A 21,841-nucleotide genomic window follows, 5' to 3' on the forward strand; every position below is an offset into this window, starting at 1 on the left:
GTGTAGAAGGGTGGGGGAAATCACTGACACCGGAGACAGAAAGTTGGGTTTCTAAACACCCCTTGGGTGCACTATTTATTTCTCGCCACAAGGTGGCACTGAGACACTGTTACCAACAATGGTAAAGGTGTCTCAGTGCTCACCTATAGCGCACACAGTGCTACCTGAGCTTCCCCAATCAGACAGGGTATTAGCTGGCTAGGTGCAATGGTCTTTTATTTATAATCCAAAGTCTGATGACAAACGGTAAATAATAATGAATGGTAGTACACAAGGCTGTGTACTACACAGTTTAACCCAGGGGTTCAGTCCCGAAACAATAAACACAGTCTTTAATACACCCACAATATACAAACACAGTCATCAGTCCAAAGTGAGTGCTGTAGTGCTCGTGGTTCAAATACAATTTATTGTGAAACAAGTGCAGTGTTGTCCGGGTTTTGTGCTTTCCTGTAGCGACAGCTCCGGATCGTGTTAGTTGTCTAATAATAACAAACAAGTATAATTAGACACGACAAAACAAACAAAACACTCACGATTCACAATACGGTTCTCCTTCCGGTTCAGTGTTAACCATAACAAAGGAATAGATCACTTCACTACGTCCCCTTATATACCGTCAATCATGACCCCTTGGTTAACGATTGCAACCGCTCCTCCAATCTGCGGATGCCACATCGTTTCCCTTCCGGGTCGATGATTTAGTGTATTGTAGCTCCGCTCCCTTTCTAGATGGCCGACTTTCGCCTAACCCTGGGAATGAATTGTCTGGCCATCCAGGTCAAGAGAGAGATTTATCACCAAGAATCATTCTGTCTGTGTCACAGCTCATTACAAATAAAAGGTTATCTAGTTAAGAAGGAGAGCACATCCAAACAAACAGTCAGGTTTTGTCATTGTGTTTCTGATGTTAAAGAAAAGGGCTTGTAACCAGGAGGTCCCTGGTTCAAATCCCACCTCAGCCACTGACTCATTGTGTGACCCAGAGTAAGTCACTTAACCTCCTTGTGCTCCGCCTTTCAGGTGAGACGTAATTGTAAGTGACTCTGCGGCTGATGCATAGTTCACACACCCTAGTCTTTGTAAGTCGCCTTGGATAAAGGCGTCTGCTAAATAAACTAATAACACTATGTAACACAATTTTTGTTCCTGGGTAGTAAGTGTTATTTCCTAATTGCTTATGCCTCAAAAGTATAGAAAATGGCTATTATTTCCCACAAACTTTGCTGCTGTGACCAGGACAGTGATATTTTGAAATTTACCTATTTCCAATGAGAAAACGGGCGAATTTGTGTCTTTTCGTTCACATAAAGTCAGAAAAAAATAACATATGAATCCAAATTAACATGTATTTATACTAAAGTAATACAAAAATGACTACAACAGATTTAGAAGTGAGTAGTTTTTCGAGATTTACGATTATACTGTAAATCACTTTCACGAATCAGCCCCCAAATGTAGTCTCCCATCATGTTCTCGTTATACTGTCCTTGGTAGCGGCGTTCAAAGTCCAGTATATCCTGGTGGAAGCGCTCGCCTTGCTCCTCCGAGTACGCTCCCATGTTCTCCTTGAATTTATCAAGATGAGCATCAAGGATATGTGTAGGGACCTTAGAATAGGCACCCCCCATAACGTATTTTTGCTTGGGTTATTATAGTGAGTAGTCCTGCGGAGGAAAGTAACCTGAAACTCTTATCTAATAATATAAGGTAGTTATGACGTCCTCCAGCCACTAGGGAGCAACAGCAGGTACACTGGAGGTTGGGTTAGTACATTAGACCTGATAGTGCAGTGTAGCTGAGTGAATAAGAGTGAGACTGCCTGTAAAACAAATATTATTGTTATCTGTTTCAGAAATTAAAGCTGGATAATTGAACAGCAGTGGTACTGTGCTTTGTGTCTTAGTTTTAAGCATTGGGAAGAAACTCACAGCAGAGTGCCATTCAAGTAAACATCCAAATCAACTATATATGTAACATAAACTTGCCCGGCCCATCAAGTGTGTTACATATTTTGGCGAGCCATCCCCCGGAGGAAGTGACCAGGACTAACAGGCAGGGGACGTAACTTCTTTCACTTTTATATAAAAAAAATCTGTATAAAAAGTGAGTTGCCTACAGCTGTCAACGGTGTGCACAATGGAGTTGGAACGACTGCAAGAACAGGCAAGTGTGGCTCTCAGTGCTTTAGAGAGAAACCAGCTAGTGGAAGCATGTTGCTACTTAAAGTGCATAAAGGACCGTGATGCAGCTGTTAAGGAGAGAAGTAGGCGAGCTTTAATCAGAATGGCAGAGCGCGTTTTAGACGATATTGAGGACAAACAGGAGGAAGATGAAGCATGCCAGTATGTGCAAGACTTCATATCTTTCATCAAGACACTTAAAGGCACAAGCACAGACAGTCAGGCATCCGAGCAGGAGCAGATACGTTTAGAAGAGTTGAGAGATAAATACAAGCAATTACAACAGTCCCAGGAGGAAGCTAGGAAAGCTCTGGAGATAGAGATTAAGGCTATGAGCGTGAAGTTAGGAGCAGGGGACACAGACAAAGTATCAGAGAGAGCGGCACCGGCCCTGCCATTAAGAAACCCTCTGCTGCCTGAAGTTACAATTAGACGAGAGTTTAGGATTCACGGACAGATTGGTGAAGGGGGTCAAAAAGACAAGCTTTCGTACACAAACCTCATTCACCAGATAGAGGCCGGGGTCCGAAAAGGGCATGCAGACTCTGAGGTTATTGACGCTGTGATTAAAGCAGTTTGCCCAGGACTTCATCTTAGAGATATGCTCGAGATAAAAAGTGACCTGACACTTGACAAATTGAGAACAATCTTGAAGGGCCACTATAAGGAGGAAAGCACATCAGACCTCTACCAGAAGTTGGTGAACATTTCACAGGAACCTAGAGAGTCAGCGCAGAACTTTTTATTTCGGGCTATTGAGTTGAAGGAAAGGCTGCTGTTTGTATCCAGAGAAAAAGGGGCCGAAGAGCAGTACGATGCTGAGTTGATAAGAAAAAAATTTCTCAGATCCATAGGTACCGGACTGCAGGGTGACAGTGTGAATTTCCAGATGAAGCCATACTTGGATGACCCCACTGTCACTGATGAGGCATTGATAGAGAGGATCAGTGAAGCTGCAAGCCTGGAACTGGAGAGGCAGCAGAAAATAAAGAAAAGTATTGCAGCCAAAACAACCCGAACAAATGAGCTACAAGTGGAAGTAAGTAGAGCATTCCAGGAAGGTGACCAAAGCGCAGAACCACCGAGTACAAGACGGGTCGCACCCAAAGCAGAAGGGACAAGAAAGGGGGCCACCGCTGAGCAGACAGTAGAGACGGAAGTTCAAGTGATGGTCAGAGAATTTAGAGCAGAACTAGCCGAGGTGAAGAAAATGCTATCAGCCTCAATTGGCGCGACCGCCAGGTCCAGTCAGGGCTACCCGCCAATGGCAAGAAGAAGATCACTGCAAAGGGGGTGCAGAGCGTGCCAGGAAGCTGAGGCAGGAGAGCAGTGCAACCATTGTTTCAGGTGCGGTCAAGAGGGACATCTATCTCCGTGATGCCGGGCTCACCGCCAGGTTCAGGGAAACGGGGAGGGGTCGCTGTGAAGGGACCAGCAGCAACCCCACAGGCATTGTCCCAACATCAGCCGGATATGACAACTGGTCACAGGCAACACACCCAGAGCCAGCCGGTGCTCTGCAGTGCCATCAGTGGGCGGGAGGTGAAGGTGGCCAGCAAGGATAACCCTAAGGGAAGAAACCCAGAGTTAGGCAAAACCAGCTACCTCACCCCAAAGCAGGATGCCCGGTTGGTTAAGATGATTGGGAGGAGATGCCTGGTGCACTGCACACTGGACAAGGTGCCAACTTTAGCGTTGTGGGATACGGGAGCCCAGGCCAGCATAATTAGTGAAGAGTGGAGAAGCCAGCATTTACCCCAGACTGCAGTTAGGCCAGTCGAAGAGCTGCTGGGGCCTGGCACACTCATTGGGTTGGCAGCCAATCAGACTGAGATACCATTTGTGGGTTGGGTTGAGGTGGAATTTCAACTGAACGGCAAATTGAACCAAAGTCAGCGCTTGCACATCCCAGTGCTGGTTTCTAGTGATCCCAACGTAGCAGAGGAACCAATCATTGGGTTCAATGTCATCGAAGAGATTGTAAAGGGGCCAAGAACGCTAGAGGGAGAAACACCAATTGATGGCACAGTTAACATGGTGAGGGATGCTTTTTCTGTGAGTGTCAAGGCAGCCAAAGAATTGGTCCAGATAATGCAAGTTTGCAGGACCAACGACAGTAGTTGTGTCGTCCGGACAGGAAAGGGGAAAGTCAGGTTACCACCCGGGCAAGCCACCACCATCCAAGGTCGTGCACACATGGGAACACTGGAAGAAGATCAAGTGATGCTGTTTGTCCCTACGGAGGAGCTGAATTGGCCTGAGGGTGTGGAGGTGATGGAAGGGTTAGTGACTGTTAGCAAAAGGAACCCAACAGCAATCACTATCTCGGTGGTGAACACCTCCAAGCATAACATCACCTTGGGTCAGCATGCCACCTTGGGGCACATGCAGCCAGTTAAAGCGGCTTACCCAGCGGCAGTGAGATCCTTAGAGCACCAGAATGACCACATGGATTCGGCGGAGTCACCCCGACAGATGTGTAAGGGCAAGAGGAGTCAAGTAGAACCACAAGGACATGCATGGGATCCACCTGTTGATTTACACCACTTGAGTACGGCACAGCAAGCAGTGGCTAAGAAGATGCTGAGAGAGGAGTGCAATGCTTTCTCTCAAGATGACTATGATGTGGGACACATTCCCTCGTTACGGATGCACATCACTCTCCATGACAAAACTCCGGTACAGAAGACATACACATCAGTACCAAAGCCTTTACATCACGAGGTGAAAGAATACCTGCAGGACCTGCTGAACCGAGGCTGGATAACCAAGTCCCGGTCACATTACTCCTCACCCATTGTCTGTGTACGAAAAAAAGATGGAAGTTTAAGGCTTTGCTGTGACTACCGTGAGCTGAACCGGTAGTCCGTCCCTGATAGACACCCAATTCCCAGAATCCAAGATATGCTGGATAGTCTAAGCGGCAGTTCCTGGTTCTCTGTCCTGGACCAGGGGAAGGCCTACCACCAGGGTAGCCTAGACAAGGAAAGTCGACCTCTCACAGCATTCATCACCCCCTGGGGCTTATATGTCCGCATTCCTTTTGGTCTGAGCTCGGCCCCTGCCGAATTCCAATGAAGCATGGAAGAGTGTCTATCAGGCCTTCGAGATGACATCTGCCAGCCGTACCTAGATGATAATCTAGTGCACAGTAAGACCTTTGAGGACCACATCCAGCACATCAGGACAGTACTGCAACGATATCAGCAACATGGCGCTAAGCTGTCCGCAAAGAAGTGTGAAATGTTCCGGAAAAAGGTGAGATTCCTAGGCAGGATGGTGTCGGAGGATGGTTACTCAATGGATCCCGCAGAGATAGCCCCAGTCCAGGCTCTCAAGGAGAAGAAACCCGCCACTGTAGGAGAATTGAGGAAAATGAGAGACCAGACCAGAAAACCAGAGACCAGGAGCTCAAGCAAGTCGACAAGCACATAGTGACGAACAAGTGCTCCTGCGAGAATGGACGAAGCTGTATATCAGTGAGGAGGGAATATTGTGCCGGAAAACTGTTTCCAGATCACAAGTAGTGTTGCCCAAACAGTATCAACCGCTGGTGTATCGGGAGTTGCATCAGGAGATGGGACATCTGGGAGTGGAGCGGACCTTGAACCTCATCAGGGAACGATTTTATTGGCCGAAGATGCAACGAGATGTAGAACACTTCGTGATCAAGGTCTGCGACTGTCTGAAGAAAAGAAGACCCAACAAACCCACCCGAGCACCATTGTGTAACATCAAAACAACCTACCCATTTGAGTTGGTGTCAGTGGATTTCCTGCACCTGGAAAAGTGCAAGAAAGGATATGAGTACATTCTAGTGGTAATGGATCACTACACTCGCTTTGCCCAAGCCTATGCGACAACCAACAAATCTGCCAAGACTGTGGTTGACAAGACCTTCAATGATTTTGCGCTCAAATTTGGTTTCCCCACACGCATTCATCATGACATGGGAAGGGAGTTTGAAAACCAGCTGATGACAAAGCTCAAGGAGCACTGCAACATCAAAGGCTCCCACACCACTCCTTACCACCCTCAGGGCAATGGACAGGTAGAGAGATTTAATGGGTAATTGTATGTAAAAATAATGTGATATCTGTATAATGTGAAATAATGTATAATGCGACATCTTGTAACAATTGTAAGTCGCCCTGGATAAGGGCGTCTGCTAAGAAATAAATAATAATAATAATAATAATAATCGAACCCTGCTTGGGATGCTGAGGACATTGACAGAGGAACAGAAGGCGGATTGGAAGAGTTATTTGGCAAAGGTTGTTCATGCATATAATTGCACCCGCAATGAAGCCACAGGATTCGCCCCATTCTACCTGCTCTTTGGAAGGTCCCCCAGGTTATCGATTGACCTGATGTTCGGATTGGGGAATGAAATTGAGGCAGGCTCATATGGGGATTACGTGGAGAAATGGAGGAGTCGAATGAAAGAGGCTTACGAGGTGGCCAGCAAATCTGCTCGTAAGGGCGCTGCCAGAGGAAAAGAACATTATGACCAGAAGATCCACGGAGTAGAATTACAACCGGGTAGTCGAGTGTTAGTAAGGAATGTGCGTGAGAAGGGGGGGCCTGGCAAAATCCGCTCCTACTGGGAAGACAGAGTATATGTTGTAGTGGGACGAAAGAGCAACAGCAGCCCTGTATTTGAGGTCAAGCCAGAAGCAGGAGGAGGAAGAAGCAGGATTCTGCACAGGAACTTGCTATTGCCATGTGATTTCCTACCTCTCGAACAACCTTCACGACAGCAGAAGAAAAAAACATTGCGTGTAGGGCAGAAGGACAAGGGACAATGGGAGAGGGATGTGGATGACAGTGCGACTGACTCCACGGAAGAGTTCCAAGATGAAGATTATATCTTGAGGGCCACAGAGCAACAAGATGTTTCTTCTCTGAACCCAGACGCCCAAGTGTTCAATCCCCAGGAGCCAGAGGAAAACCAACAGATGCAACTCTTCACTGTCATGGAAGAAGCATCACTCTCTGGTGCATCACTCTCAGGAGCAGGGGACCCGGAAAGACAGGTCTCCAGCGAGAGTGAACTGGAACCTCACGCTGATGCTGGAAGCTCTGCAGAGGATTCAGACTCCGGGGAAGAAGAAGGTCCAGACAACCTTGCCAGCCAAAGACCCAAGAGACTAAGCCAACCTCCAAAGACCCTGACCTATGAGACACTGGGGCAACCCTCGATAATGCGAAAGAGAGTGGAGACACATGGATTCCGGTTACAGCAAATGAGAGGAGACCTCTTCACTTGCCCCAGGAGTGAGGCGTTAGCACATTGCATCAGTGAAGACTGCCAAATAGGAGCAGGAATTGCCACCCTTAGGGAGAAATTTTCAGGTGTACAAGACCTGCTGAGCCAAAAGAGAAAGGCCGGGGAGTGCGTGGTGCTAAATAAAGGGAACCGGTTTGTTTACTACCTCGTAACAAAAGGAAAATCGCACCAGAAACCATCATGTGGTAGCTTGTGGAAGAGTCTGGAAGCCATGAGAAATCATTGTATTGCCAAGGGAGTTACCAGTGTATCAATGCCCGGGACGGGATGTGGATTGGACCATTTGGAATGGAAGAGGGTTTTGGGAATCATCAAAGATGTCTTCAAGGATACCGACATCCACATCACTGTGTTTACTCTTTGAAGTACTTGAGTGTCTTTAAGAAAAAAATACCAAAGAGGGATGGACTTTGCCACTAGAGACTGGACTGTTTAAGAAAATGCAGATGTCAGGGACAACATTCAGCTTGAGGGGGAGAGTGTAGGGACCTTAGAATAGGCACCCCCCATAACGTATTTTTGCTTGGGTTATTATAGTGAGTAGTCCTGCGGAGGAAAGTAACCTGAAACTCTTATCTAATAATATAAGGTAGTTATGATGTCCTCCAGCCACTAGGGAGCAACAGCAGGTACACTGGAGGTTGGGTTAGTACATTAGACCTGATAGTGCAGTGTAGCTGAGTGAATAAGAGTGAGACTGCCTGTAAAACAAATATTATTGTTATCTGTTTCAGAAATTAAAGCTGGATAATTGAACAGCAGTGGTACTGTGCTTTGTGTCTTAGTTTTAAGCATTGGGAAGAAACTCACAGCAGAGTGCCATTCAAGTAAACATCCAAATCAACTATATATATAACATAAACTTGCCCGGCCCATCAAGTGTGTTACATATGGACTTTGAGGGACATCCTACAGCCCATTGTGCCGTAGTTCTTCACCAGAGTCTCAAGCAGCTTCACATAGTTTTCGGCCTTGTGATTGCCCAGGAAGCCCCGAACCACTGCGACAAAGCTGTTCCAAGCCGCTTTCTCCTTACTAGTGAGCTTCTTGGGGAATTCATTGCACTCCAGGATCTTCTTTATCTGTGGTCCGACGAAGACACCGGCTTTGACCTTTGCCTCAGACAGCTTAGGGAAGAAGTCTTGAAGGTACTTGAAGGCTGCCGACTACTTATCTAGAGCTCTGACAAATTGTTTCATAAGGCCCAATTTGATGTGCAGTGGTGGCATCAGCACCTTCCGGGGTCCACCAGTGGCTCCCACTTGACGTTGTTCCTCCCCACAGAGAACTCGGTCCGCTGTGGCCAGTCCCGCCTGTGGTAGTGCGCCTTGGTGTCCCTGCTGTCCCAAAGGCAAAGATAGCAAGGAAACTTGGTAAAACTGCCTTGGAGAACCATCAGGAATGCCACCATTTTGAAGTCTCCTATGACCTTGATGCCATCTCAGAAAAATGCAGATATGTATCCACTTAGGCAGCTGGAACTAAACTGAACTGGTGGGCTTAAGGCCCCTGTATTTATACTACTATTTATATTACTGGAAAGTTCTAGAAAGTTCTAGAAGTTACTCCAAGTTTACTCAGCACTGAATCTATCTGGAATGTTCTGGAAAATAGGTAAATTTCAAAATATCACTGTCCTGGTCACAAAAGCAAAGTTTGTGGGGAATAATAGCCATTTTCTATACTTTTGAGGCATAAGCAATTAGGAAATAACACTTACTACCCAGGAACCAAAAAAAAAAAAAATTGTTACACGGTGTAATAATAATGAATAAAAAAATCAATGCGACTTCAGTCTTTTGTCTTGTGTCCTGAAGCAGGATAAACATTGTTCAGTTTAACAAAGTTCTCTTTTAGTGAATACAATAAAGCTTAAAGAAAAACAATAAAGAAAATGTCATATTCATGCTTTATCTATATGAAAGAAAATCATCCACAATGGTAGCGATTTTCCTGCTGGCTATGTGATGACACACTTCCTTTGTGCCAGTTTCACTACATAGTATAAGATATGAAACCTGACCAGCCGCTTGGGCGAGAAGTAGAAACACAACACCCTGTTTTGTTGTTGTGAGCAGCAGTAGCCAGGAGCACCAGGCAATGGAAATGTTGTTGTCAAACACTAACTTTAAAAGATCATTTTCTTACTGTGTTGGTCTGGTTTACTTTAACCACAATAAAAAAAAAAATACCGGTTGGGGTTTTATATTTTATGCAGCATCTTATTGTTGCCATTTGTTTATATAATGTAAAACAATGCTCCTGTGTAGTACATATTGTAAGGGTCCAATGTGCACCAGGGTTTGATATCAAGACCAGGAGGTTGAATTTTAGGTGACTAATAACCGACAATGATAAATAGCAAACCTTACGCTCCCTAAACAAGTTATTTAACCATTACATAAAAGAGCCTGGCAACCTATCGGAGTAGTTCGAAAACCTCTTGCATCATTATATCATCTTAGCTGTAGCGGTCAGACACGTAACGACACAAAATGGCAAACCAGCCCCTGCATGCTACAGTATGATAAAGTTATTTGTTCATTTAAAGAGGGCAATGAAGAGGGACACAAAGAAAGGAGCTAATCTTTATAATGTTAACGTATAAAAAACAGCCAGAGGGAAACAGTGCTCAAAATACAGAGAATGATGCAGTCAATTACCCCTTAAATTAACTGTGTGTTTCTCTAGGCGCTACCACCCTCCCAGGCCAGTTACAATATTAAGTAGAGTAGATTTGTTCAAATTTAGAGGAGGATCATTACTTGAATTATTTGCCAGCTTGTATCATCATTCCATTATTACATATTTCTTTCATCAAAATAGTATTACAGTAGCTTTTCCTTTGCTATCATTTGCATTTTAGGCCCTGTGCACCATCTACACTGCGCAGCGTTTAATACCGTACTTGAGAACCGGACTCGAGGCCACCTCAGGGATTGTCTTGTCCGGTTTTAAATTAGATCGCATCAGGTAGTGCGGTTTGTTAGAAGTAGGGATGCTGTAATGCCGAACTACATTTTTTGTGTGTCCTGAAATATCCCAAAATGCTTTCTGATATGTTTTGGTTATAACGCATCACTGAACTTTTTGTTGTTTTCACCTGCGTCCATCACACACCAGTTTCTGTTGCCTCTGATTTAAGGATTGCTACTGTTTCAGCTTCCCTGCCGGTGTGAGGCAGCGTGTGCAGCAGTCGTGTAAGAACATCGGGAAAGGACACTGGTTGTTGTGTTATTTTATTAGTTATTTACTATTTTAAATGTTTATAATTCTTTATTTGCTTTTATATGTCTGCTATTTCTCTCTGTATCGTCATTTTTCTTTTTCTATCTTTTTCTATTTTATTTTTCCTTATAAGAAACATTTTAACATTTTGAATTTCGTATTTTTATATTTTGTTTAATTTCTGTAACCTTTGGATAAAAGCGTCTGCAAAATAATTCAATAAATAAAAATAAAACAGGTTCCTGAAGGAGTTGAAAAACGACTATCAATACTGCTGTACCATTTTTAGGCTTAATTTGTAAAATGGTGGATCGTGGAGCGACAGAATAAAATTAATATTTAAGGCATGTTGATGTAGCCTATGCAAAGCTTGCCTATGGCAATACCGTTGCTGCTTTCTCCATTGCTGATACCTTGTGTTTTTAAGAAACAAACGATAATGTTCATGCTAAGCAGTGCTATGTCTTCCGTGGGCACAGGCTCCATATTTGCAAGGTTGTAAACAGACAGCGCATGTTGGGATGCTATCATATTAAGTCCCACAGAACATTGCGCTGCTAGACACTGTAACCAAACTATTTTAATAGTGTTTGTATGCATTAAGCCCGACTAAACATGAAACGGTACTTTAGTGTGGACGCTTTGAGCTGGATTAATGAATGTTTTTGAGTACCATTCTCAAGATTATGTAGTGTGGACAGGGCCTTAGCTTCAGCTGTTTTGAACTTATACAGAGTCACAGGCAATTAAGATGTCACAGTTGATTTTATTGTGACAGGTAACTGTATGCTAAAAAACAAGTTGCAATAACATTTAATGATGCTTTAACTACAGGATATTGTTTGCGAAGCTGCATGCTGCAGAGAAGTTACACATTACAAAGTATAATATTTGAATGTTGTTTCCTTCCTTTGTGTATTTAAGTCAATCAAACATTGTAATTCATGTTTTGTGAAGTTACCAGCAGGCTGAGAACTAAAACTGCAGAATTGTTTTTTATCCTCCACATTTTGCTTCAAAGGAGAGGTTACTGTCAAGAAGTACACCAAGGCTTCGTACTGTGGGGGAAGGCAGCAGCAGACAGTTTCCGAGGTTCAGGGCAGCTATATTTAGATTCTTAAGTTGAGTTTTAGGTCCTACTAGAAGGAGTTCAGATTTGCTAGTGTTCAGCTGATTGGCAGACATCCAGGCCTCGATGTCTTGAATGCAAGCCGAGAGCCGGACTATGGCAGAGGGGCTTCCAGGGTCGAGTTTTAAGTAGAGTTGGGTGTCGTCAGCATAGGAGTGAAACATGAGTTGGCGGATGAGGTTACCCAAGGGAAGCATGTAGATATTGAAGAGAAGGGGCCCAAGAATAGATCCTTGGGGGACACCACAAGGGACTGGGTTTGCAACACCACTGCATCCAGCATAGAAAACAGACTACATGCGTCTAAATAGGTAAGAGGACATTCAGGAGACACAGGATCCAGAGATTCCAGCATGGAATGCCATGATCTATCGTGTCAAAAGCGGCTGTTAGGTCAAGGAGGACAAGCACAGAGGGAGCACCAGCATCAGCATTGAGCAGAAGACCATTCACAATGCGGAGCAGAGCAGTTTCAGTACTGTGATGCGGCCGGAAACCAGACTGTAGAGATTCAAGCAGATTGTTGTCCGTGAGATGTTTCATCAGCTGACTGGCTACAGCCCTTTTGAGAGTTTTTGAGAGAAAAGGGAGATTGGAGATGGGACAGAAATTAGATAAGTCAGCCAGGTTATCTATATTAATATATATATATATATATTAATTCTGTATACCCTCAGAATCCTGTATCTCCATGCGTAAAATGAGATTGGCCCTCAGGCACAGCCGATTCTTCTACTGCTCGTGTATGAGGTGAATTAGGGGTGATGTGCATGCACAGCAGTTGTTGGCTGCATTTTGCAATCATCAACATCCTGAATACCCATTTTCGACAGGATAACATGATTCCTTTGTGATGTAGAGGCTGTGATTTGTTTTCATTAAAAATGTCTGACGTGTTCTTTGATATGCTATCACAAGGATAGACTATATTCTGTGTGTAATTATTTAGAAAATACACATTTCATAATAGTCTATTAAATTAATGCTTATCTAGTAGATATAACATTACAGACATGTATTTAATATGTATTTGTTTGAGATATATATATATATATATATATATATATATATATATATATATATATATATATATATATATATAAAATATATATAATATAATATATATATAATATAATATTATATATATAATATAAGTAGTTAGCAGTTACCTGTTTTGTGCATTCAATCACCTAGTGGCCACTCAAGACCATAACCTGCCAATCATGGCAATGACACAGAGAGGTTGGATGAGGGTGTGTTGCATCTCCCTCTCTCTGAGTGGTTGAGAGGCGGGTCCTGGGGGGTCGATCAACCAATAAAAATGACTCCTGCCCTTCTAGGAGAAACGACAATTAGAGCTGGTTTCGGAAACCTGGAGTACACAACATAAAAACAGATTGCCAGTGTCTGGAACAAGAAAAGGGGCAAGCAAGCCAGCTGAGGAAGACAGCCACTACATATTATTTAATAATTATTACATACCCGAGTGGGAGGTTAACAGTTTAGTTTGGGAAGTCTGGGCAACCCATGAGTGATAGCAAGGTAACAGCAAAGTGTAACTGAGAACTGAGCCGCACCAAATAGCGGAGGCTGCAGGACGCTGCAAGAAGCAGCACCTTTTGTTTGTAGTTTTGTTATTGTGTTTTATTTTCCTTGTTGTTTTTGCCTTTTGGTTTTGGAATATTATTTTTAGCACCTGTGAGTGCAACCCGAACTGTGTGTATCCCTACCATTATTGGTAACCCCTGGGAACTACCTAACTACCGTTGTCGGTATTTGGGCCATGGCATAAGAGCACTCTCTGCGGGAATAAATAAAACAGTGCACCCCAGTGGTGTTTCAAATAAACTTTCTGACTCCTGTGTCCAGTGAATTCCCCACACCCTCCCACAATGTGATAAAAATAAATCCATTAGTATATTTTTTTTTACAATTGTTTTAATACTAAATTAAGCAATATTAGTAATGCAAAGCCATTTGTACTCATTTTTAGTGTGCTGTCATACTCTGTACTTGGGTTTAACAATTTACTAACCCTAAAACACTAAAATCACAGCAAATGTAACTTCTCAGTACATATGGCTTATTTGTTTAGTGTTAGTAAATAAAATTAAAAACAGAATTAATAGGTATTTATTCCTTTATATCATGTTCTTTAATTCTGAAAACATGTTTTTATTTTTTATTTTATTTGAACTGGACTTTCAGAGTAAAAAAATGTCTCAGATTTTATGAATGCATCAACATAAAGGGAGGCAGCATTTTCTACTAAATGCCAAATAAAGTAATAAAGTGATTGCAGTTAACCAACTGGAACTTGAACAAATGAACTTAGCAACTGTTTACTTTTACAGCACCTTTCTCTTCCATGTTGCACAGTAACTTGACCCCGCTTGGCCTAGCTGAAGACACGTTTTTAGTTGGAAATTCTCTTATTTTGTAGAGTTAGAATGTTTGGCGCTAGTGACTTTTGTCTGAACGTTGAGATTGTTTACTATGAATGATGGCCTTTCTGACTCATTGGGCACCAACACTGTTGGAATGATTGTCTGTGGGGAACTTTTAGGTATAGCTGCACTTGTGCCTAGAAGTACCTAATCCACCTTTCTGCAGCAAGACTGGAGAAGCAGATCGCAGATTAGGGGAAACATGCAAGGATGTTTGCTGATCTCCAGATGTATTTCCTGCTATAGACACTGTATCAGATGCATCAGGAATTTTGTCGAGATGGGGATTAAGACTTAGATCTTGCTTAGACTACACTGCTTACAGAGTGGGTGTTAGATGCTTGCTTTTCCACATCACTTGTCCTGTAGGGTTTATAAGATTTACATTGTACTTTGTCTTCAGAAATTCTCCCTGCTGATTCCTTTATTTGACTTTCCCCGGGAGATTCTCTATTATATATGGATCAGAAAAGTCAGCCTGAAGTCTACCACCCTTACAGCCCTTCTTTCTGGGATTGTACAGCAGAACCTGGTGTCCTATACTGTAAACTACATGTTTATATTTTTTAAGGATGCTTTTTGCATATACCTCTTTCTGGTAATCCTGAGATTGAGCTATATTCATTTTTTTTCCATTTGTTGTGCTTCTGGTGCTTTGGTTATTGGTTGTATGGCTTTGTCATATGTGGAATTATTTGTCAAGACCATAGTTGACAGTTATGAGAAAGAAATATCACTGTAAATGGAATTGTCAGTAAATATATTCACTTTCAAAATAATTATATTGAACAATTTCCCCCATTGGTCTAAATACAAAATCTTTCCACACCTCTGATTTGAGCAATACGTACTTAAATAAAATACCGTTTACTCTGCATGATTTTAACTGGGTTCAGCCTATTTATGAAATTAGCAGAAACAAAAAAACTTACCGGTAATTCTTCAGGTACTGAGGGAAATCTTGCATCCCTTCCATACATAAAAAAGGAACTATATGATACTGGTGTGAATTTTTGATCTCAATGATCGTTGACTAGTTTTGTCAGAGCCCTAAAATGAAATAAATTTAAATACATTTTGGTCACAACATTTATATGCAATAACTGAAATATATAATCTGTACATGATGGCAGGGACAATTAAAACTGTATGTTAGCAAATGCATAGCTCCTCTTTTCTACAAAACAAGTGACACCAGAAAGGTTATTTATATCATATCACCAGTACTTCATGTGAGTTTCTATGGTCATATAAAGTTTCATGACTGTAGTGTATTGCACCTTGGATTTATGCATGAATGTATAAAAATAGAGCCTCCTTGAAACGGTTATTTGCAGGCCGCGACCATGTTTTGTAACAAAAAAGCGTGGATTTTACTAACGGTAGAAAGGACCTGGTCATGAACATGCGTGCCAATTTAGGTGTCGATTGACATTGTGGTTTAAGACAAGAAGATTGATGAATATTTGGCACCAATCCAGCGTAGCGGGCAAAGTACCTCGATTGAACATATGTTTTTTATAGGCCGTTGCTGCACTATCTGCTGCCGTTGTCACAGTTCCACCTTAAGTTGTTTTTAACGGCAAGAGTTTTGAAAAATGTCCACGAGATCCAATATGGCGGTCGAACTATGTGACTTTTTCATTTGGGAACGCCAGTCTGGTTGTCCAGCCATAGGCATCTACTTATGTATGCGTTTTCATAACTCTGCGATGATGTTTGGGAAGAAAAATAATAATAATAATAATAATAATAATAATAATAATAATAATAATAATAATAATAAACACAGCAATAACAGTAGGCTTCCCCAGCCTTTGGCTTGGAAGCCTAATAAGAGCAAAAAATAGAGAATACAGTAGATAAGTACATGTAAAGCTAGGTCCACACCTGAGCGATCAGTTGCGCAACTTAGTTGCTTGCAACCGAGTCGCTTATATGTGGACGTCCCTGCAACCAGTTGCGAGCAGTTGCGCAACCAGTGCTCTACTTTCCAGGCAACCTCCTGAGCGACTTCTGTAGACACAGGCGATCACGTGGCAATTCGCCAACTCTGATTGGTTCTTATAATACTGACTGCACGGCTTGCATATTAAGAAGCTCTAATTTTAAAAATGTCGGTGGTAAAAAAAAAAAAAAAAAAAAATTAGGTTTTTCTTTAGGGAATATGGCATTTAAAATAACAGTTGAAAAAATAACAGCCAATTCTTTAATTACCAGACACATTACGACCTGTGTCACCTCGGTTGTCAAAAAATAAATAAAATAAATACGATTCTAAACTTGTAGACACTGGAGAAAAAAAAAACGTGTCAACTTGGTTGTCAAAACCAAAAAAAACTACTTCACCTTGTAGATGGAATAAAAATGTAAAAAAATGAATCTTGTAGACGCGGGAACCTTGTGGCACAAGTAATTGCTCAGATGTGGACACTGCAATTGCTCGCAACTGAGTTGCGCGATTTCGGGAGCAACTGGGTTGCGCAACTGATCGCTCATGTGTGGACCCGGCTTAAGAGCGGGCTCGACTAAGAGCAATTTACTTATATGAAAACTATTTGCTTATACAAGTAAAGTCCAGTAGAGCACGTAGTACGTACGATGAATGGATGAGAATGATTTCAAATAAGAGCAGTTACAAAAAACATGAATATGGATATGTGATCGTGTGTTTCGCAATGAACAGGTGTACAGGTGATGCAGGTGCTCCAACAACAACAGACACAAAGTTCACGGTTCAGAACAGTTCTTCATTTTTCTGTTTCCTGGTTTGCAACCTGTTAAATAATAAGGCTGACTACACAACGATGTGTATTGCCAGGTTATAAACCATGGGGTTCAGTCCCGAAATAATAATACAAGGAATAACACACAGCACAGACATGGTAACTTCTTCTGAAGTGTGTGCTCTTAGTGCAGGTGCGGTGCAAGGCAATTATATTGACAGTCGTGAAGTGTAGTCCGAGCTTGATGCTGTCCTGAAGCGACAGCTCCCGGTTCGTGTTAGCCGTCTAACAGTGACAAACACAGTTTCCACAAACAAACAAAACACTTAACACTCACAATACGCTTTTCACAGTACATTTCCTTTCTCTGTCTTTATCATAACCACATCAAAGGAACAGATTACATCGTCACGCCCCCTGCGATAGCTAGTTCAGTCACGTCTCCTCCAATCTATGACTGACACATCGTGTATCGGTTTAGGGCGATGACTTTGGGCATTGTGACTCCGCCCCCTTCCTGGATGGCTGGCTTCCAACTGACCCTGGAATGAACTGCCAGACCATCCAGTATGAGGCACTCTGTTCCTGTTATACAGCGCCCTCACAGATCGGGAGGGAGATTGTTGACTAGGATTCATTCGCTCTCTGTCACAGGATACCTAGAAGAGTCAAGTCAAATACAAGATACAGGAAGTAGTTATAATTAAGAGCAGTAGTAGAATGCGTCAAGGTATGGTTCAGTGCAAGTACAAGCTGATGCAAGTACTGGTACAATTGGGTGTCATATAGTTCAGTAGAGTCACGAGTTGTGAGGTTTACTGATGCTGTCTGAACAGATGTAGAGAAGGTGCCGGAAGGTGGTCAGGGACTGAGCTGTCCTGATATCTGTGAGTAGGTTGTTCCACCACTGAGGGGCAAGGGTGGAGAAGGAGTGGTCTCTGGATGCGGGGGAGCAGAGGGGGGTTACAGATAATCTGCCCTGGTGGAGGAGTGGAGGGGGCAAGAGGGGGTGTAGGGAGAAATGATAGGTTGGAGATAGGAGGGAGCAGAAAGGTCAAGACAGCAATAGGCAAGTACAAGAGTTTTGAATTGGATCCGACAGAGGGTGAGCCATGCCAGGACACCCGGTACGTGCAGTGAGCGAGGTAGGAGAAGAACCAGGCAAGGTCAGCGAGGGAGGGCATGAGAACAGAGTGGTTGACCATGTCAAAGGCTGCAGAGATGTCAAGGAGAATTGGGACAGAGGATAGGGAGGTGGCACGGGCAGAGAGTAGAGAGTTAGTGACAGAGAGAAAAGCAGTTTCAGTAGAGTGTGCCGGGCAGAGAATATGTTGACTGGAAAGCAGAGAGCTGGCGATGTACGACTTGCTCAAGGGTTTTAGAGAGGAATGGGAGAAGGGAGACAGGGTGGTAGTTTTGGAGGGATGAGGGAACAAGGGAGGGATTTTTTTAAGTTGGGGGTGATGCAGCCCTGTTTGAAGGCAGTGGGGAACCAGCCAGAGAGCAGAGATGTGTTGAGAAGAGAGGAGATGAAAGTGAGTAGAGCAGGGGCAGCAGCCCGGATGTCTGTGATTTTGGAGAAGGAGGCAAAGTCATCAGCTGAGATAGAGGAATATGGAAGGGGGGCTAAGGACAGAGGAGAAGGTAGAAAAAAGTTTACGGGGATTATTAGTGGAAGACTGAATGACAGAGTGGAAGTAGGAATGTTTGGCAGAGGTAAGTGTAGAAGAGAAGGAAGAGAGGAGCAAGCGAGAGTTTTCAGGGGATGTCACAAATACTTTGCATGTGCAAGAGCCTACGCTGTTAATGTGTGTAATTTACTATTGATTTTGACTGGGCACCAGTAAAGGAGATTTTAGAGTATGTGTGGATTCCTGAATTGACTATTGTTTTATCTTCAACCAGAAAATGGCATAAACTTAGTGTTGTGATAAATAATTTTGGATTGTACCCTGTAGTGTTTCCATACTGAAATGCAGTGTATCATCCAAATGTCACTAACAACTTTTATTCCCATATTTAAATAATCTTTCCTTGATCTGAGATTGGTTTCGGACAGGACAGCTGTGTCTGTAAATTAAAGTGCACAAATTATTGGCAACCTCCTTTGCATTTTTTTTTTCAGTGGGGAGGTTTCAATCCATTTGGAGAAATAGTCAGTAGCAGTCAGTATATACTGGTATCCATCTGCGGTTTGTGGAAATGTTCCAGCAAATCAATCTCAGCCAATTCCCATACTGATGATACCTTCAAAGAGAAATAAAACTAATTATTATTCAAACTTACTTGAATACTCTGCAGTGCTGATTCGACCATAAACAGCTTACCATTCTTCTGACATATGTCACACATAACAATCTTAAATATGAAAAAAAAAGTATATTACTAACCAAAGATTGCTACCCATGTGTATTATGACATTTTTAAATGGTTGATATGTATTTCTCAAAGCACATTAAATGTACGTGATCTTTCTGAGAATCATAAATCTACTTACCCATTCTGTGATATTAACACACGTTCCTGGCCAGTAATATCTGGATGACAAAGCATTTGTTTTGTCTCGAAAACTCCACGATGCCCTCCCATGGGAGAGTTCTTTGGACAGTTCCCTGCCCTGCTCCTTTGTTTTCACCACCTTTTACTGTTCCCTTTGAACCACAATACAGCACTCCATCTAAATACAAAACTTATATAACACAAAATAGCTAGCTATAACATAGTAAGGCTAATCAAATTAACTTAATATTAACTCCAAAATCTCAACATGATATATTCTAATCAGTATTTGCATTCAATGGTCATGTAGGTAACTCCAATGTTAATCAACAAATCGGTATGTAGCATTGATTTTGGCATTTTCAAGTGGTCGTTGTGCCTATTTCGTTATTAAATACCCGTGCTAATGTTGATTTATGAAATAATGTTAATATCTTAACAAGCAGTGCTTCTGGCGACTATTTCTTTTGTTTGCATGGGAATTTAAAAGGAAATCCGTGTCAATTGTCATAATTTATTAGGAGTTAATTTGCACTTAGAAAACATAGATATTCCCATTATTTTTTATTTCCATTTGGCTGCTGCTCTCTGGTGGCAGCAGTCTGCCTGTATGCTAGTAGTTTCCATCACAGTGAATTATGCTTCCATTCATTTTTCTTGATCTTGTTAACATGCATTTTGATTAACAAGTTCCCCTTATCTAGTCATTGAGACAGTAAGTGATGTACGTGACCTGTGACAATTAAGCTTTTTAACAGGAAATTCATTCATTAACAACCTCATCGACTCAATTTCGAAGCCTTATCGGATTGATGTTATTAATAAATCACTTGCTACTAAAGCTGTCGTTACTATACCGCGAGTCTGATAAAATAATTCTGATGTTTGAACCCCCCCACCCCCCAAAAAAATCTAAATAACATATAATTAAGTTTTGGTCGATATATAATACAATGGATAAAACCAAATGTACATAATAAAGTATAAGTTAATGAATTTACAGAAAATGGTAGGTCCAATTTTTGTAGGCATGTCACAAAAACAAAAAAAAATTGCATCACGCATGCTCCTGAGAAGAATGTAACTTTTTTGAACTGGACAATGTTATCAGTGACAACTCATTCACTCCTATAGTCTCTCATTTTATGTGCTCCACCAGGCGTTGCTTCTTCTACAAGGCCTTGTATCTCTTGGCTCTGATTCACCAAACAACATTCTAATGATAGAAGCATACAAGGAAATAGTAAACAACCAATCATATGGAGTTTCCTGATAGGCGGGTCAGGCATGGAGGAAGTATTGTACTGTTTGCTACTTGTTTTGCCATCTTTTTTTTTTCTACGAAAATAAAACAGACATTTGAATGAAATTAATTCTGGTGCTAGTGAAAACATTATTACTGAAAAATCAGCTTTTGGCTTTTTTTAAACTATGAGGATTAATTTACTATGCAAGATCTCTTGACTGATTAGAAAGTTGACATTTTGTCATTTGACCAACAGGCCAGCTAGTAAGAGCCTGGTCTCTATAATCAAATGTCAGCATGTCAACGTTCTATTCAGTCAAGAGATCTCAACAGGGTTCCATTGTATTCACTTTTATTTTACTATTTACCAAATGTGTTCTTTCCAATCAAGAATATCCAGAGTTTATTGGATCTATTTCAAGGTGATTCACCTAAAAACTTCTTTATTAATGATGTACTCAAACTAGTTAAACATAAGCAGATAGTTATGGAAGTCAGGTTTGTCTGAATTGTTTATCGTTGTTTAGGGGAACCTTCCTCCAGATTACCGCATCAGTCTGATAGACATTGGCCTTGTGATCGAGTACTTGATGGGTGGAGCATATCGCTGCAACTACACAAGGAAGAGGTTTAGAACTCTCTATCACAATCTCTTTGGGCCCAAGAGGGTAAGTGTAGTAGATTAATATTTCCTGTCAGTGTTCTAAAATGTGGTTATTTCTGGGGCAGCACTGTCAAACTATTGTTATTCTGTTTCTGTACAGTTTAAATACCTTTTACAGAAATTGGATCTTCTTTTTTAGCACTAAATCTGGTGTCCTTTAGTCCTTGCCCCTGACTTATGTTGAACCTAAAAGGCATACATAACATCATAGAACAATTAAACTTATACTGGTACTTCCTGTCCTTAACCTCCCTTCCACCACATACCATCTCTCTCTGTCTTTTGTAACATGCCAACGGCTCCTTCCATTCCTTTGCACTGGTTGCTTGAGAAACTCAATGTTTCCATTTATACATTAGAAATGGGTGCCTGTTAATTGATGATTAATGTTGACAAAGAGATTGAATAAATATGGCATGTCATTAATAG

The 21,841-nt window shown here is 42.0% G+C and overlaps 1 protein-coding gene and 1 long non-coding RNA gene across 5 annotated transcripts in view; one reads left to right on the top strand and one right to left on the bottom strand.

The window, feature by feature from the left end:
* Positions 1-21,841, top strand: part of trpm3 (transient receptor potential cation channel, subfamily M, member 3) — a 356,841-nt gene that overhangs the window by 308,163 nt on the left and 26,837 nt on the right. For all 4 annotated transcript variants that reach the window (XM_059025700.1, XM_059025701.1, XM_059025706.1 and 1 more), the window contains exon 13: positions 21,276-21,416. In XM_059025700.1, the coding sequence (XP_058881683.1) occupies positions 21,276-21,416 (141 nt within the window). The remainder of the gene's footprint in view (positions 1-21,275; positions 21,417-21,841) is intronic.
* LOC131737325 (uncharacterized) lies at positions 11,465-15,314 on the bottom strand. Its single transcript, XR_009328946.1, has 3 exons — positions 15,210-15,314; positions 13,000-13,202; positions 11,465-12,392 (listed from the first exon to the last, which is right to left on the bottom strand). It is a non-coding gene; the product is annotated as an uncharacterized LOC131737325 (long non-coding RNA).

The sequence above is a fragment of the Acipenser ruthenus genome, chromosome 1, assembly GCF_902713425.1.
Source record: "Acipenser ruthenus chromosome 1, fAciRut3.2 maternal haplotype, whole genome shotgun sequence".
In the NCBI taxonomy this organism is placed as follows: domain Eukaryota; kingdom Metazoa; phylum Chordata; class Actinopteri; order Acipenseriformes; family Acipenseridae; genus Acipenser; species Acipenser ruthenus.